At 48.6% G+C, this 17,843-nt stretch overlaps 1 protein-coding gene across 1 annotated transcript in view; it reads left to right on the plus strand.

The window, feature by feature from the left end:
- The first annotated feature begins 271 nt into the window (after positions 1 to 271).
- The window catches only part of LOC103269564 (neuron navigator 1-like), a 97,856-nt gene continuing 80,284 nt past the window's right edge, over positions 272 to 17,843 (plus strand). Inside the window, exons 1-3 of the mRNA XM_021717115.1 lie at positions 272 to 1,018; positions 8,440 to 8,576; positions 11,503 to 11,548. Of these exons, the coding sequence (XP_021572790.1) occupies positions 297 to 1,018; positions 8,440 to 8,576; positions 11,503 to 11,548 (905 nt within the window). The 5' untranslated portion in view covers positions 272 to 296. The remainder of the gene's footprint in view (positions 1,019 to 8,439; positions 8,577 to 11,502; positions 11,549 to 17,843) is intronic.

Raw genomic sequence — 17,843 nt, forward strand, 5'->3', positions numbered from 1 at the left:
CAATTAAATGGAGCCCATTTGTTCAGCACATTGCAATTCATAAGGCACTTTCACATGTGTGCTTCAGATGAGCATCAAAACAGCCTTTCAGAGCAGAGAGGTAAAGAGATTTGCCCAGACGGAGTCAGGATGTGAACCCACGAGTCTTGGTGCCTCGCCTGGGCGCTCGTGTCTCCACAAAGACCCCAGCATCACCTTTCTACGTTCAGGGACAGTAGCTTTGGACAGTGCCTAATGAAATTCTTCTCTCCCTTCTCCCTGCAGAACGGTAGTCCGCATTCCAAGCCTTGCTGACCATGAATGGGATGGCCAATGTGAATTCTGCCAGTCGCCCTCATTATGCCTCCTCCATCCCTGTGCCTCGAGCTTCTTCCCAGACCAGGATTCACACACCTGGTGCTTCTCCCCAGCTGCGGCCCCGCCAGGCTGGCCTGGCTCTGAGCCCCCAGAGAGCGGCCTCCCCAAGACCGGGCAAGTCTGCAGTCCCTTCCAGAAACTCCTCTCCTAGGGCCTCCAGGGGAAGAGGCTCCCCCAAGGCTGCTGGGACAGCGAGGGAAGCAGCTGAGAGTGGTGAAGGCCTTTCCAGCTCCCCATGGAGCAGTCCCAGGATAACCCCCAAAACAGCCCTTGCCAGCCGGGCTGGGTCCAGAAGAGCTGGCGAGACACAAGGCACCCAGGGAAAGAAGAAGAAAGCTCAGGAAGGGATTCCAACCCGGCAGACACGGGGCCGGAGCCCATCTCGGATGAACTTTCATGGAGAAACTCAAATACCAGGGACTCCCGAAGATGGAAAGCCTCCAAGCTGCCTGGGAAAAGATCAAAAAGATGTAAACTACAAAAGTTCTGGGCTCACCAGGTCTTTGGAGCCTGATGAGGGAGCAGCTTCACTGACTTCCTCTCCTGCCTGCAGCCCAGCACAGAGCAAGCGCGCCTCCCCATCCCCAGGGGCCATTAGCTTCTCCTCAGTCCATCAGCAGAGTCAGCCAGTCACAGCCACGGTGGCCCCCTTCCAGTACAGGTGAGCTAGGGGGAGCAGGCAGGGAAGGAAGGAGGGAAGAATGGAGCTGGGACCAAAAGACAAGCCCAAAGAGGAGTAGGGCTCTCGTGATGAGTAGCTGGCAGAGACTAGTGGGGCTCAGAAGATAGAAAAAGAGATTGGAGACCTACAGAGTTGGGGGTTTGGAGAGCTAAGATGGAACTGGGAACTGAAAAGGGGACCCTAATCCAAGCTCTAGTTTTTGTCAACTCTCAGGACTCCACAACAGAAAGAGGCCCCTAAAATGTTCATTTCTACTCTCTCTGGGAAATGATGAAACAATATACATATTAGGATATTGTGGAAGTTTAAGCAGCATGATACATACATAGCATCAGTCTCACCCAATTCAATGGGGGACATTTGCCACCACTGTGAGTTAGGTCAACTCTATTGGCTTGGGCACTGTGCCTTCAGTTCACAGTGAGTAGAATTTTAACTGCTCCTCCTTGTTACTCCATGATACCTTGTGTCTGTTTGCCTCTCACTCACTCCATTTGCTATATTGCCTGATGCAGATCTGGTTATGCACCTGGCATGTCAGGAATCAGTCATGCTTCTTAGACAGACAGGTGTGGCCACCATTGCTGTAGGTGGTGGCCAGGCCAGGAGTCATAACAAGGTGGTTAACAATTCAGTCTCTCCAGATTTTTTTTTTTTTTGAGTTGGAGTCTCACTCTGTCACCCAGACTGGAGTGCAATGACCACTCCCGGCCACTGCAGTCTCGACCTGCTGCACTCCGGCGATCCTTCCGCCTCAGCCTTCCAAGTAGCTGAAACTACAGACACGCGCGACCATGCCCGGCTAATTTTTTTGATTTATTGTAGAGATGAGGTCTCACCAAGTTGCCCAGGCGGGTCTCGAACCCGCGGGCTCAGGCAATCCATTCACTTTAGACTCCCAAAGACGCGGGATTACAGGCTGAGCCACCGAGCCAGGCTTTTCTTTTTTTTTTTTGAGTCAGAGTCTCACTCTGTCATGCAGCCTGGAGTGCAGTGGCATACTCACGGCTATCGCAGCCTCAACCTGCTGGGCTCAGGCAATCCTTCCACCTCAGCCTTCCAAGTAGCTGGAACTACAGGCATGTGCCACCATACCTGGCTAATTTTTTGATTTATTGTAGAGATGAGGTCTCACCAAGTTTCCCAGGCTGATCTCAAACCTGTGGGCTCAGGCAATCCTCTCACCTTGGCCTCCCAAAGTGCTGGGATTATAGGAGCGAGTCCACCATGCCCAGCCTTCTTTCCAGCTTTTTTTAGATATAGCAAGTTGAGTGCATAGAGAAACAGTCAACTATGCTTTTTAATAAAAATATAACTTTATTAAAATGACCTTGTTAAGTAAACTAAATTTTAATTGCTAATTATAATAGTTTAGAAATGCCCAAATGCAAATTGAGTACCTTCCTAACTAACTTTCAATGTTTTTCCCATATGCTATTGGACAGAGAAACCTTCACTTATATTTTGGCCCCTGTTTCCTGCACAGGGGGCCCATGAGGCATCATAGCAGCTGAAGGTAGGGATAGGGAACCATCAAGAGATTTAAGTTTCACTTAAATCTTAAATCACTTAAAGACCAACTTGTGTGTCTTGGTCTCTGAAAACTCGAATGCAGTCTTTCATTATAGTAATAGGTATTTGGAGTCCGGGACAAGGACATGAATAGTGCTACTATATTCTGCATGTGTTCAGGCCTCATTTAGAGTGTTACATTCGGTTATGAACATCACTTTTTTTTATTATAAAGAAATGGGGTACAATTCAGGGTTAGGTATACAAACATTGATTATGCAGGTACCCTTGTTGATGAGGTATGTCCCTCCCTCCCCTAGCAGTTTCCCTCAACTGCCAATCCCACCCCCGCTCCCCTGACAGTTTCCTATTACTGCCAAACGCTTTCTTATTTTTTTGAGTTGAAGTCTCACTCTGTCACCCAGACTGGAGTGCAGTGGCCGCTCCCGGCCACCACAGCCTCAACCTGCTGGGCTCCAGCGATCCTTCCGCCTCAGCCTTCCAAGTAGCGGGAACTACAGGCGCGTGCTACCACGCCTGGCTAATTTTTTTGATTTATTGTAGAGATGAGGTCTCACCAAGTTGCCCGGGTGGGTCTGGAACCCGTGAGCTCAGGCAATCCACTCACCTCAGCCTCCCAAGGCGCGGGATTACACGCTGAGCCACCGAGCCCAGCTCAAACGCTTTCTTATAGTATTATAATTGTTCAAGTTCCACTTCCGATGAACATCACATTTTGAAAAGACAAGAGAACTAGCCACAGTGGCTCATGTCTGTAATTCTAGCACTTTGTGAAGCCAAGACAGGAGAATTGCTTGTACCCAGGAGTTTGTGACCAGCCCAGGCAACATAGTGAGACCCTGTCTCAAAAAATTAGTGAAGAGTGGTGGCACGCACTGTAGCCCCAAGCTACTCAGAGACTGAGGTGGAAGAATCACCTGAGCCCAGGAAGTCAAGGCTGTGGTGAGCCGGGATCATGCCACTGCACTCCAGCCTGGGCAACAGAGTGTGACCCTGTCTCTAGGGAAGAAAAAAAATATATATATATAGATAGATAGTTGAACAAAAACACATTTAGAGAAAGACTAATAGGTTGCTGGGGGATCCAAAAAAGGTGGCATAAGAATGACTCAAGGAACTAAAATGTTATCTTTGTAAAGGGGAGGCTTAGAGAGTTTCTGAGAACTGTTTTCAAACATTTGAAGGGTTGTCATGTTGTAAGATGGATTAGACTTACTTGGTGCAGCTCCAAAGACCTGACTGGGCACCATGGTGGTTAGAAGTTAGTTTGAGACAGATTTCAGGCTCAGTAGAAAGAACTTTTCAACTAGAGATGATTACAAATTGACTGTAAGGCACTGAACTCCCTGTTATTGCAAGAATACTAGCTGACTCCACAACAAAAGGGAGTTCTTACCCGCGTGATCCCTGGCTCTCAAGGCATAGCTTCTGCCCAGCTATACTGTACCTAAAGTACACCAATGCTTTTTTTTTTAAGGGGCAACTTACTTCTGTCCCTGGTGACTTTCTCCACTTAGATTCTGAAGTTGATGAGAGAACTCAAGAAGCAGAAATGCAGGGCAGACTTTTCTTTGAATGGCCTTTTTCCAATTAGTAAAATGTTTCCCTGATGACTCTTTGACTTTCTTCTCCTACCTGATTCTCTTCATTTTGAATTCATTCCTTGGGAAAAAGTGTCTAGGCATTAAATTGTTTAAGATTTTACATTATCTACCTTACAAGTCCCCTGGTATATTTAGAACCTGACATTTTCCAAAGAGGTTGGAATTTTTTTCCCCCAAACATTTTAATGCAACTTAAACAGAACCATGTCTCCTTCATTCAGCAAACAGTTATTGCATGTTTGCATTTTAAACAGAAATAGAAATGTGTCCCATCACCCCAACAGGGGCTTTTTTCAGCATCCCACCTCCCAGACCCTGCTCCTTTCAGGCCTTGGATTAGAGTTAGAGGGAGGGTCATGGCTCAGGCAAGGGTGAGATTAGGACACTCCAAGATTCTGCAGTCCAATGGGTAGGAGCCCAGCATACCCTGCAGGGCCTAGAGCTGCTGCCATGAGCAGTTCTGCCAAGGGCCAGGCTAGGCCACCCTTCCAAGCTTCATAGCCAAGGAGGTGCCATCTGCTCCCTAGAATCCACAGACATTCCGTTTTCGTGGAAATCTGCCCCGCCCCTACCAGCCCCAGCACCTTGGTACAGCCCCAGCAGAATATAGAAGCAGAAGTTACCTGCCCCCCCCATCTCCAGCCTGGTTTTGCCTGACCTACTTCCCCAGGGAATGACTCCGTCAGTCATCCTTTCCTTTGCCCCATTCTCCACAGCACTCTGTTTTCTTTTATTTATTTATTTATTTTTTGGAGTCTTATTCTGTCACCCAGACTGGAGTGCAGTGGCCGCTCCCGGCCACCGCAGCCTCAACCTGCTGGGCTCCGGCAATCCTTCAGCCTCAGCCTTCCGAGTAGCCCGAATTACAGGCATGCGCTACCACGCCTGGCTGATTTTTAAAAATTTATTGTAGAGATGAGGTCTCGCTGCCCAGGCGGGTCTCGAACCCACGGGCTCAGGCAATCCACTAACCTCAGCCTCCCAAAGGCGCGGGATTACAGGCTGAGCCACCGAGCCCGGCTAGCACTCTGTTTTCAAGGTTCAGGGTGTGGTCTTCCCTGTGAAGTTTATCTCCTACTATCTACCACTTCCTCCTGGACACCCTCGTTCCCTGGACCCAGGGAAAGTACAATGCCTCTTGGCTGCTCTCTGGAGCCCCTGGTCTTTCATATCCAATTCCATCACATCCTCACCCTCATTCCCCGCTGCTCTCCTGGAAAAGAGCCACAGCAGCTTCAACACGGCCCTTGCTGCCTTTCTCCAACTTTCTCCAGCTGCCAAGTATACCCCTCCCTGACAGTTCTCTCCTTCCCTCTTGGGCAGATCTTGGGATGAACTTCAATTCGGAAGGCATGGTTAATGATGTCAGGAGTGTAGAGTTACTGGCGTTACAGTTGTAGTTGCCTTCTCTCTGGCTCACCCTCCGTCTGGCTTCCAGTTTAATGGTGCTGTCCATTCAGGCTGAGAAGTGAGGACAGACATGGAGGCTTGGCCATGTCTGGGGAGGTGGAGGCAGGTGTAGATTATAGTGCAGAGTCAACTGAGATGAGAGAGATGAAAGCTGTCTTCTTCAATGTTCTTGGGGTTGGAGTTCCTGCTCACAAGGCTGATGCAACCTCACCTGCCCTTACATAAGAATGGCAGTTATAGTGACTCCAAACTCTTCCTTTTTTGTTTGTTTTGTTTTAAGAGACAGGATCTCACTCTGTCACCCAGGCCGGTACCATCATGGCTCACTGCAACCTTGAATTCAGGGAGTCAAGTGATCCCCCAGCGGCCTCCCAAGTAGTTAGCACCTCAGGCGTGTATCACCATGCCTGGCCAATTTTAAAAATTTTTTGGTAAAGACAGGGTCTTGCTATGTTGCCCAGTCTGGTCTTGCACTCCTGGACTCAAATGATTCCTGCCTCAGCCTCCCAAAGTGCTGAAATTACAGGCATGAGCCACCATACTCAACCTATTCCTAGCTTTAATACTAGTTATTGCATACCTACTCTGGGCCAGTTACTGTGCTTAGCTTATTACATATATCATGTTATTCAATAAGACACTTGATACATTGTATGGAACTTCTTGTCCCCAGTAGAATGTCCTATAACTTTCTCACCAATATGGTGCATCCGTACTTTTAAAAACCCAGATCCATACTAATTTCCTTTTTTTTTTTTAAATTGGAGTCTGATTCTGTCACCCAGGCCGGAGTGTAGTTGCACACTCACGGCCACCTCAACCTGCTGGGCTCAGGTGATCCTTTCACTTCAGCCTTCCAAGTAGCTGGAACTACAGGAATGCACCACCACACCCAGCTAATTTTTTGATTTATTGTAGAGACAAGTCTCACCATGTTGCCCAGACTGCTTTCAAACCTGTGGGCTCAGACAGTCCTCTCACCTCTGTCTCCCAAAGTGCTGGGATTATAGGCATGAGCCATTGCGCCCAGCCCATACTAATTTCTTCCAAGAAGCCAACCAACTCCAGTTTTGCTTTGTCCCCTTGGGACTCGTGTACCTGGGCAGATATTTAGGTTTTTTTGTTTTTGTTTTTTTTGAGTTGGAGTCTCACTCTGTCGCCTAGACTGGAGTGCAGTGGCCGCTCCCAGCCACTGCAGCCTCGACCTGCTGGGCTCCGGTGATCCTTTTGCCTCAGCCTTCCAAGTAGCTGGAACTACAGGCACACGCTACCATGCCCGGCTAATTTTTGTTTTCTTGTAGAGATGAGGTCTCGCCAGGTTACCCAGGTGGGTCTCAAACCCGCGGGCTCAGGCAGTCCACTCACCTCAGCCTCCCAAAGCGTTGGGATTACAGGCTGAGCCATCAAGCCCAGCTATAGACATTTAGTTGATAGTAGTACATGGTGAGTGTCCCCATCATACCAAGTACCCCCAGGGGCCAGGATGAGGCCTCCTGCTTTCTCTAAGTATACCCTACCCTGCCCTATCCCCAGCAGCCACCTGAGGAGCCTGTGCTCTACACTGTCCGAATGGTAGAAAGACCTGAGCAGTAACAGCTCACACAGTCCTACACTGTGAGACTGATGTGGGTCTTGGAGGGCATCTCTTCATCCTGTGATGGTACCAGACCTAGAGAGAAGAAGAGACTTTCTCCAGGTGACACAGCGAGTAAATGGCAGAGCTGGGTCCAGAGTCCCAGCCATCTAGGTATTGGAAAAAAAATAAAAAACTGTAGAGAGAGAAAGACAAGTCTCAGAGTACCGAGGACTCATAGGGTCCCTTGGACGAGCCGGTCAATTTCCCCTCCTGCTGGCACAGCCCTCCCCTCCCCCTCCTGCCAAGCTGCCAAAGGGTCCATTTAGCTGGAGACAGCAGGCGGACGGGTGGGCGGGCCAGCTTCAAGAGCCCAGGGTAATTGCCTATAATGAAAGCTCCCACAGCCTTTGTTCCTGGGAGCGACTGTAAGTTGGGGTTGTGCTCAGAGGTCTGTGTGCACTTGGGAGCTGGTGCCCAGAGACCTCACCCTTCCTTCCTGCAGCCAAAACTGGCCCAGGATGAACTTGTTCTCCCAGGAGTCACTGTGACCCCAGCTGAGCCCACATCTCCTTTCTTGACCTACTAGCTGCCTGGACTGTGAGCATGCCCAAAGAGGCCTGTGTGCCCCCTGAGATACCAGGAATCAGTGATTCAGCTGATGCAACCTCACCTCTTTACATCATCAGAATGGCAGTAATAGTGACTGCAAATGCTTCCTTTTTTGTTTGTTTTGTTTTCTTCTAAGAGACAGGGTCTCACTCTATCACCCAGGCTGGAGTGCAGTGGTGCCATTATGGCTCACTGCAACCTTGAACTCAGGGAGTCAAGTGATCCCCCTGCCTCAGCCTCCCGAGTCATTAGGACCTCAGCTTCAGGGGGAGCTTGTCCCTTGTATATGTACATGGCCATACGTACATGCTTATCCTGAGGCTAAGGATCATGGCAGGCAAAGGAGTCAAGGCCTGGTGTTGCTAGAAGATCCCTTTGCCCTGTGGGCGATATGTGTTCCTGCAAATGGGTAAAGGATGCCAAAGGACAACTGGCATCAGGCATCAGGCATTCCAGTGCCCTTAGGGATCGTGCCCAGCTTTGCACAGAGGCCTGCTGCCTGCTGGAGTGCACGGATGTGCACAAATCCATCAGAGAGGGGCTGACCCAGGGGTACAGAGCACCAACAGAGAAGAACCAAGCTCTAGGGGGATTTTCTCAGTTCCACGAAGGGCTTTGAGATCAGGATAATTTCTGCCACAAGTGACCACTCCTTCTTGGTCCCACAGGTTGCAGATAGACCAGGAACCTGGCCCCCTCCCCCAGGGAAGCTGGGCCCTTGATGGCTACTCCAGGGTCCCCAACGAGACTGAGGAGAGTTTCTCCTGTACAGGTAAGTGGTCTGAGGGAAAGACTTCCTCTTGGGGTTAGGAGGCCATTGGGCTAGCATTTTCCTCACTGTCCACATGGAAGAAATAACCAGCTAAATAGGTCTATGTCTTGACAAAGAGAATTGAACTTTGAGTTTTTACCATGCTTGATTCAGCCCAGGGTTGGTTCATCAGATCCAGGAGCCCTTCTGGGGCAGAATAGGAGAGTGGCAAATGGGTGCCATGTTTAACTGATGCTTAGGTTGTGGGAGTGTGGCACACTGTATGTGTGAAGTCATGACAAAAAGGTAACAAGCTCCATCCACCTAACCAGGCCAGGTTCTTTTTTTTTTTGAGTTGGAGTCTCTCTCTGTCGCCCAGACTGGAGTGCAGTGGCCGCTCCCGGCCACCACAGCCTCGACCTGCTGGGCTCCAGTGATCCTTCCACCTCAGCCTTCCAAGTAGCTGGAATTACAGGCATGCGCTACCATGCCTGGCTGATTTTTTGATTTATTGTAGAGATGAGGTCTCGCTGCCCAGGTGGGTCTCGAACCCGCGGGCTCAGGCAATCCACTTACCTCAGCCTCCCAAAGGCACGGGATTACAGGCTGAGCCACCGAGCCCGGCCAGGCCAGTTTCTGAGTGATACCTAGTTTCAAAATGAAGGTGCTGGGACCAGGGAGGCAGTCCAGAGCCATCTGGCTAGCTGCCCCAAAACTACTTTCTCTCCCAGAACTACTTTTAACAGGCCACTCCCACACCTGCCCCCTTTCCTGTCACCCGTAGTCACAACATAGCACGTGGGCCTCCACAACATGAGATTCACCAAGAAGATCCCTAAAACTCTAATACAGTGATATTCTTTAAGGGCAGAGACACTGCCCATCCCGGGTACATCCTCAGGTGCTCAGTATCTCTGAATGAATGAATAGTGGGTGGATAAGTGAATGTTTTGGATATGCTAAGTAGTCAGTCCCTAAGTGGGTCAGATTCTAAACTCTCAGCAGCAATTAGGGACATGTGTTGATTTTCTTGCAACAAAAAAAAAGTACCTAGAGGAGGATGACTGTGAGTCCAACCAGAGGTACATGAGATTGCACACTGCAGGAAACCAGCTTTATCTTTTAGTTTCCCAGATAAAGGAAAACTTGCCCCTAGAAAGTAATGAGCCTGCTTTTCACAAACCTGAGATTGTCCAGAAGGTTGGTCTTTTTTTTTTTTGAGTTGGAGTCTCAGTCTGTTGCCCAGACTGGAGTGCAGTGGCCGCTCCCAGCCACCGCAGCCTCGACCTGCTGGACACCGGCGATCCTTCCGCCTCAACCTTCTGAGTAGCTGGAATTACAGGCATGCACTACCATGCCCGGTTGATTTTTTGATTTATTGTAGAGATGAGGTCTTGCCAAGTTGCCCCGGTGGGTCTCGAACCTGCGGGCTCAGGCAATCTACTCATCTCAGCCTCCCAAAGCACGGGATTACAGGCTGAACCACCGATCCTGGCTAAGAAGGTTGGTCTTACAGCTTCGTTTTAGTGCCCTACTCCAGGGGGCTCAACTGGGGCTTAGAACATAGCCTGACCCTGAGATCACGTGACATGGTGGTGTGCCACTCCTGCCTTCTCTGTCCCATGCTGGGCAGGTGATCAGATATCCCTCTTGGCCTCAAGGTTGGGGCTCTTATGAGCCATCTCTGGGTCTTGTCTATGGGAGTGAGCTTGGAAGCATTGTGACCCTAAGAGCAGAACAGCAATACTCACTCGTCCATGGCAAGCTTTGTGGAGGAAGGTTGTGGGATAGGGACTGGCCATTTAAAAAGTAAGCCACCTCCTTCCACAATAAGTATACACACAGGGGAACCAGGGCATGGCAGGGGACAAAAGGAAACCAAATTTCCCTGGCACTGAAAAGCCATCAGAATTAGAATGTGGTAACCGGGAAACTATGTGGAGCTCTATTTTTACATTTGCAGTTTAGTTAGTGTAATGGCTTCCTCATGTGTATGTCACATTGTTAGAGCCTAATGATCTCCATCCACCTAAACAGGCACTCGTTCATGATTATTATCCGATGAGTTGGTGAGAGGACTTTTACTTTTAATGTCTGCAGCACACTGGTGTTAGGAATCCCCCAGGCATGTCAGCTAGACCACCGACTGGCTGGATCTGAAAATGACTGATAGATCACAGGTTGGATTGCTCTGTCAGGCAGAGTGCAGTGAACCTTTAGAGGTGGGCTTTGCCAGAAAAGTGAGAAACACGGCTTTCTCTAAGGCTCCTGGGGAAGGGGAGCAGGGTTCACAGCACTGCCTCTGCTCTGACACCAGTTGTCATGGTGACCCATCTTTGCTGAGGATACACCGAACTCTTTGATGGGTTGGATGGGGAGAGAGATTTGGGATTTGTCTGCTTTGTGGGGGAGCCTGTACTCCTCTGAGCTTGAAGAAGACAGAGAGTAGAAGAAGAGAGACAGCTGAAGGGTTTCATTTTATGCCTTGCGCACTCACCCTCAAACTCAGGTCACAACTTGACTCATTCATTCATGTACTCTTTCATTCAATCAACACACCATCCATGAGTGTTTGCCTTGTGCGGAACACTGTATTTGACACTGGGGTAAAAGATGACTAAGACTTTGACCTGCCTTAGGGTTTCACTCCAGTGAGACTTATCTATAGAATTTTTTGGGATCCCAGAAGCCCTGCCCAGTAACCATGGGGTTGACGAGATAGTCAGTCAGTCCTGCCTGTTCCACTAGGCGCCGCAGCATGAGGAGGTTCCCTAGGCTTATTATTCCTCCTTGTAGGAGAATTGAGTGCCTTGGAGAGTACCATACCATTTATTTATATCATTCACAGAATCCAGTTATTTCAGTTATTGATCATGTTATTTCCATATCAATTTGTAGATGACAGGGTGCAGGGAACTGTTTTGAAGTTCAAATATCTTCTCCTCCTGTCCATGAACTCATCATTTCCCTCATCACCTAGCACAGTACCCGGTGGTCAGTGTTCGGTGGGTGAGTGAATTGAGAGTGTGAGGAACCCAAAGAAAGTGGTTGCTGAGTTCATTTATCTTTCGTTAGCTTGTTTCTTGCTCTACCAGTCAAGGAGGAGTAAGCAGTCTTTCTCTGCTCTCTTCCCAATATGGTCCTCTCTAGCCTCCAGGCTCACTGAATCAGTGAGGGTTTGGGGAAGGCTGCAGAGTCCTTGAGGGGAGCAGAAGGCTGGGAAATTTCTCAGCCCTGTACCACTGTCTTACTCTGCCTGGACTCTGGGAATAGAGTCCAAACAAGGCTTTATAATGTTATGTAGCAGGAAGAGAATTTCTTATGATGACTTGCCACCGTGCTGGGGATGGCCTTCATATGTCCCAAAGGCTGTCTACAGGCAACTGCTCCTTCTGCTTCTACCGTGGGGCAAGCGTGGAAATGCCCAACCCGTGAGTGTTTGTACATGTACCCTGACCCTCCCCTGGACCTCCTGGCTTTGCTGGTGAAAGCCCAGCACTGGCCCCATCTGCTCACACTCCCTTTGGTTGCTGTTAGTGGCCGGCCATGCACAGACCACCATCAGATCTTAATTTGGACAGCCAAGGGAAACCAGGGCTGACATTACTGGGGCCCACGTGTGTGAAGCTGTGTGCAAGAGGACTGGGAAGGGTCGTCCCGAGGTTTACACAGATTCAGTAATTACTTCCACTTTGTGGCATGTTTGAATGAGCACTAAGTGGACACATAATGAAAGGATCTTTTCTCATCATAACATTTGTCACCCGAGAACAAGCCAGAGCCTCCTCCCTGCCTCCTCCTCATACAAGGACTGATATATATATAGAACGGGAGGGGTAGTGTGGAGTTTGGCCTTGCACTGGGGTTGTTTTGCTTTTCTTTCTCTTTTGTCTCCCTCCATGAGCTGACTCCATCTTTAAGCTTAAGTTTTTCATGTCTTTTGGATTTGAAATTAAGCAGGAATAGAGCCTTCATTCTAAGAAAACTTGCAAAGCTGGTGTGCCCAGGGCAGAAGTGAGGGATGGTAACCATGCTCTCTGGGAGAGGAGTTTGTTCTGTGCTTCTAGGTGGACTCCAGTTCAGTGGTACAATCCCTCCATGCTCTTCTGGAAGTTTCAGGCCAAATTCAAGTACCACAAGACTATAATAACTTGGCATCAAAGAATATAAGAAGTTGAAGCTCTAAGAACTATATAGATCACCCAAATTTGGCCTCATTTTCAATAGGGGGAGATAAAACTCAAAGAGAAGTGACTTGCCCAAGACTGTATGGTGAGTTAGGTGAACTGAAGCCAGGACTACTGCCTTCTGATTCCACAAACATTAAAATAACAAAATGGTAAACATGACTACCATTTACTGAACACCTACTATGTGCAGGGCACAGTGTTAGGTGCTTTACATAAAATCTTCATGAATACCTGTATAACCCTTTGAAGGTGGTATGATTACTCTGTGTTATAGATGAGCAAACTTAGGCTCAGAAAAATTACATAAAATCTGTCTGAGGCCATACAGCTAAGAGGCTGTATCAGTATCCAAACCCAGGCTTAGCAAAAGGTTACACCCTTCTCCTCTTTCTCCCTGCCTTCCCAACTGCTGCTGGTACTCAATTGCACATTGTCCAAGCTCAGCTCAGTCTTCCTTAACCTCTGCCAAGCAGTGGGGATGGAAACAGTGCCAATGAGCCATAGTCACTGCTGACATCTCCCTCAACTCAAGCAAGCCCCAGGATGTCCCTGGCATCCCTGTCACTCTGAACCTGTGTCATTTCATGCTGAGTTCACACCACTGTGTTCCCTGCCCTCTGGGGACTCTGGGACAAGATAAGCCTTATGTCTCTGCCATCCGTCGAGAGAAGACATGCAGACAATTGACTAGAAAACAGAACACATTCAGGGGAAGATGATATTAGTCTAGTTCTCAGGTCTCAAGAGGGTCAGTACCACTGTGGAGCAGAGGAGACCTGAGAGCGCAAGGGAGACCCTGTTTGGGTAAACAGAGCAACCATTTGGGGCCAGGTAGGCCTCAGGAGCTGGGATGAGAGTTCATAATAATACTAATAGCAGCAGCTGACACTTACTGTGGCTTACTGTGAACCAGTCATTGTCACAGCACCTTTAATTCTTCTAACACCTCTGTGAGGGTTGGGACCTAACTCACTAATTTGCATCACAGCTTCCTCATTTGCTAGCTATACAGCCTTGGGCAAGTTGTTTAATATCCCTGTGCCTCTGTTTCCTTGGTTGTAACTGGGGCCCATAACAGTACTTTCCTTGTAGGGTTTTGTGAGGATTAAATGTATCGACATAGGCAAAGAGCTTAGAAGAATGATACACAGTAACTGCTCAATACGTGTTCAGTATTATTGTTATTGAGGAAAGCGCTATTATCATGCCCACTTCACAGATGAGGAAACTGTGGTACAGAGAGGTTAAGTGACTTGCCCAAGGTGGGTCTAGCCAGAATTTCAATACAGCCAGTCTCCAGAGGTTATGCTCTTAGCCATACATACCATGACCTCAACTGAGGGAAAGATGTTTCAAGTCTGGGAGTCTTCCCAGGGAGGCAGGAGAGGCAGTGGGATAAGAGCCTGGCTCTAAGAGAAGCCGGGAAGGAAGAGGCCAGAGAAGTGAGGTCATCTGAGGTACCTGTTGGAGGGGTGTGAACTAGAAACTGCAGGGATCTGGATCCTATTTCACTGAAAGAGGGGAGAAGGAGGGAGGAGACTGAGTGACTTCTCTTCAAGACAGTGTTTGGCTGGGGATGGGTTTTATCTCTCTAGGCAATGAGCTTGACCCAGTAGGGGACATTTTACTGGAGGATCAAGAATAGTGGAGACAGTCCAGAGTCCCCCTTCCCCAGGGTTACCCTGGGCCCCGGCCTTCCCTCTCTTCAGAGTGCGTGAATGGTTCTACATGGTTTTGCAACTGTGCGTGCTCAAAATATAATACGTAGGGTTGGCAAGGCCTAGCTTCCCTGTTTCCGGCTGCACTATAAGAAAACCAGGACCTTTGCATTGCCCAACTCCAGAGCGAATTCATGTCCACTTGTCAAATTTGTATAAAGCCCTTACTATATGCCAAGTACTATTCTAAAAGCTTGGAATACATTCATGGACAAAACAGGGAAAGACCTCTGCCTGTTTTGGGCTTATGGTGCCATCTGGAGCTATGCAGTATAGAGCCTATGCAGCTGTACATAATCTACATGGTGGCACAGGAGAATCCCCAACCCTCGATTATGCCTCCCACCCCAAAAAGCACAAGCAGAGCTCCAGTCTCATGATATTTCCCAGGCCTATAAGCAACAGCAGTCTGTGGGCTACCTGCTTCACCCTGAATCCCTGAATTGAAGAGGAAGGTGCTACACTTCCCCCTGTGGTTTTCCTAGAGAAATACCCCCCTACCCAATACCTGTCTATCATGGACTTGGCTTCCTCCTGGCAGGTTTTTGGAGATTCAACTTTCCAACCTAGGATATCCCAACCCCTTGTCTAGTTATCTGTATGCCATGAGCTATGGGAAGGTCCTGTGGGCAAAGATACTTAGGAAGAGGCAGGCTGGTTGGTAGGAATCTCTCCAGATTCCTACTCCCACCCCATACAATTTCAGAGGTTGTTATCCAGGGAGCTATGGAACAGTTCGAAATTCCAGCCAAGAAATGGAAACGGGGCCAATGAGCCATAGTCCCTGCTGGCATCTCCCCCAACCCAAGTAGGAGACAGCCGTGGGGTGGAATTTTTGCTAAACTTCTGCCACTGCTGCTCCCTACTTCTCTGGCCAATCCAGGTAAGCCTTGCCTCAATTGAGGCCCTGAAGACCTGGCTTCTCAGGTCTTTGTCCCATGCCAGGGCAAAGGTTGGCTAGCCCTCTGAACTAAGATCTCCCTGAGAAGGCTCAGAGTAGACAGAGAGGCTGCAGGGGCTTTATCTCCAGGAGTGCTGCCTCGATCAGTAGCCGTCAAGGCTGAAGTCTCTCCCTCCAGCACCACTGAATGGGCAGAAAGTGGAACACATCATTCCACCCCCCAACAAACCTTAGTAAGAGGGTGAGGGCCCCCTGCTGAGAGATCCCCCCCCCCAGGGATGCCTTGCAGGCTTACACAGAAGAAGCTCTGGGGAGAGGCAGTTGAAGAGACTGAGGTGACACAGACACAACAGCCAGAGAGATTAAGTACTGAGAATTACCCCCAGTCACAACAGTCATCCTTTAAAATGGCAGAAGGAATAAAAAACCTGCCTTCCTATGTGTGGCTCCCAGGCGGTGGGAGTCCCCAGCTTCTGAGGGAGCTGAAGATAATTAAAGGTCAGGACCCAGGAAGGGTCAGTGAGCCAGGGGTCATCATCTACCCCAGAGCACATGGAACCCAGGGAGGAGGGGAGAGCAGAGAAACACATAGTTGTCCCTTCTCTCAAGAAAATCATTCTACCTCCACAGAGGGCAGGAGGAGGAAATGAGAGTGTTCTGTGGTGTGAACGATTGAGGTCAGATAAATAAGAGAACGTCCTGGCAGGAGGAGAGCTCAGCCCCAGTGGAAATGGAGGGAGAGTGGTCCAAGGTTCACATAAACACTGGCACAGTCCAGGGCAGGAGCTGACCCCATGAGCTCCCTGCATCATTCCTGCCAAAGAATCAGACCCTGTGAAAGACGAAGTGCTCATCGTGGCATGGAAACTCCTACCCATCACATCAATGAATATTCTTAACATTTGCTGAGCAATTTTTGTAAGTCGAATAATTGCTAGTGATTGTTCTATTAAAATTCATTGAAATATGAATCCATGGCATTCCTCTGTTAAGTTGAATGCCTCATTTAAAAACCTAACCAAAAACTCTAATAAAGCACAGAGGTGCCAACTGAGAAAATGAGTGCAGCCACAAAATGGAAATGCCTTTCTCTTCGGGGGAAGAAGAAGGCTAGGTTTCTTTAAACCAGCTGTTCCAGATGGTTCAGGTGAAGGTGGGTCCGAGTTGCTTCTTACTCCTGAATTTTTCTTTATCTTTTTGGAGTCAGGAACCTCTTTAAGGACCTGATTGATATGTCCCAGAAAAGTGGGCATATTCACAGCATTTGGCTTATATTTGATGGTTGTATCTCTGAACCTCCTAAATCCAGTCTGTGAACACAGAGTCAGAAGTTCTGTTCTGGGCTAGTGATGTCATCGCTGTGTTGGCAAGACAACCTCAGGTTTGGGCCTTGTGTTTTTCCCTCTTAGTGTTTACTCGGTCCAGAGTGAGGTAAGAGAATTTATTACAGAGTGAGATGACCTTTTCTCTGTTCTTTAAAGAGAGCTGGGGTCTCCTTCCGTCACCCAGGATTGAGTGCAGTGATACCATCATATCTCATTGCAGCCTCGAACTCCTGGGCTCAAGCAATCCTCCCATCTCAGCTTCCCAAGTAGCTGGGACTAACAGCCACACACCACCACACCTGGTTAATTATTTTTCCATTTTTTTAAATAGAGCTGAGGTCTTACTATGTTGCCCAGACTGGTCTTGAACTCCTGATCTCTTGAACAACTGGCTAATTATTTTTACTTTTTTTTTTTTTTTTGCAGAGATAGGGGTCTCACTATGTTGACCAAGTTGGTCTTGAACTCCTGATCTCAAGCGATCCACCCAGCTGGGATTACAGGCATGATCTACCATGCCTGGCCAAGATTATTTTTAAGGTCCCACTTAGTATTTTGACTCAGAGACCTTAAAACAACCAGTTCTGCATTGATAGGTCAGGTTTGACTCTACTTTCCCCATTCCAAAGGACACATGCTCACACAAGCAGTTTGTATGTTTCTATTCAACACATAAGCACAGCCACAAGCAAATACACATTTGTCTCTTCTTCCTTTGCCTGCCTGGAGTTCCCCCTCACAGGCCTGCAGTTGCCATGACAACTAATCTGGGTGTATCTCAGCCTAAGGGCGATGTACCTGGGTGGTGCAGAGCTAATTTGGGGCCCAATGTGCAATGACCACCCTAGCCCTGTGTATGGGACAGTTGCCATGGCAACATACAGGAAAAGCACATGTGGGAAACATCTGGACTTCTTATCCTGGGCTCTTTATTAGCCTAAGGAACAGAGGGATCCAATTTTAAATGAGTCCAATTTCAGACACAGCACCCTAGATTAGATTCTTCTGCCTTTTCTTGCTAAAAGCCCATAAGCAGAGGAAGTAGAGATTATCCAGCCCCCAACCCCACCTAATTTCTTACATGACCAGCTGTACTGCAGAGAACATAGGCATTCTCTTTTTTTTTTTTTTTTTTCTGAGTTGGAGTCTCACTCTGTCACCTAGACTGGAGGTGCAGTGGCCGCTCC

Source organism: Carlito syrichta, unplaced genomic scaffold (assembly GCF_000164805.1).
Source record: "Carlito syrichta isolate Samal-C Ts95f unplaced genomic scaffold, Tarsius_syrichta-2.0.1 Scaffold309294, whole genome shotgun sequence".
In the NCBI taxonomy this organism is placed as follows: domain Eukaryota; kingdom Metazoa; phylum Chordata; class Mammalia; order Primates; family Tarsiidae; genus Carlito; species Carlito syrichta.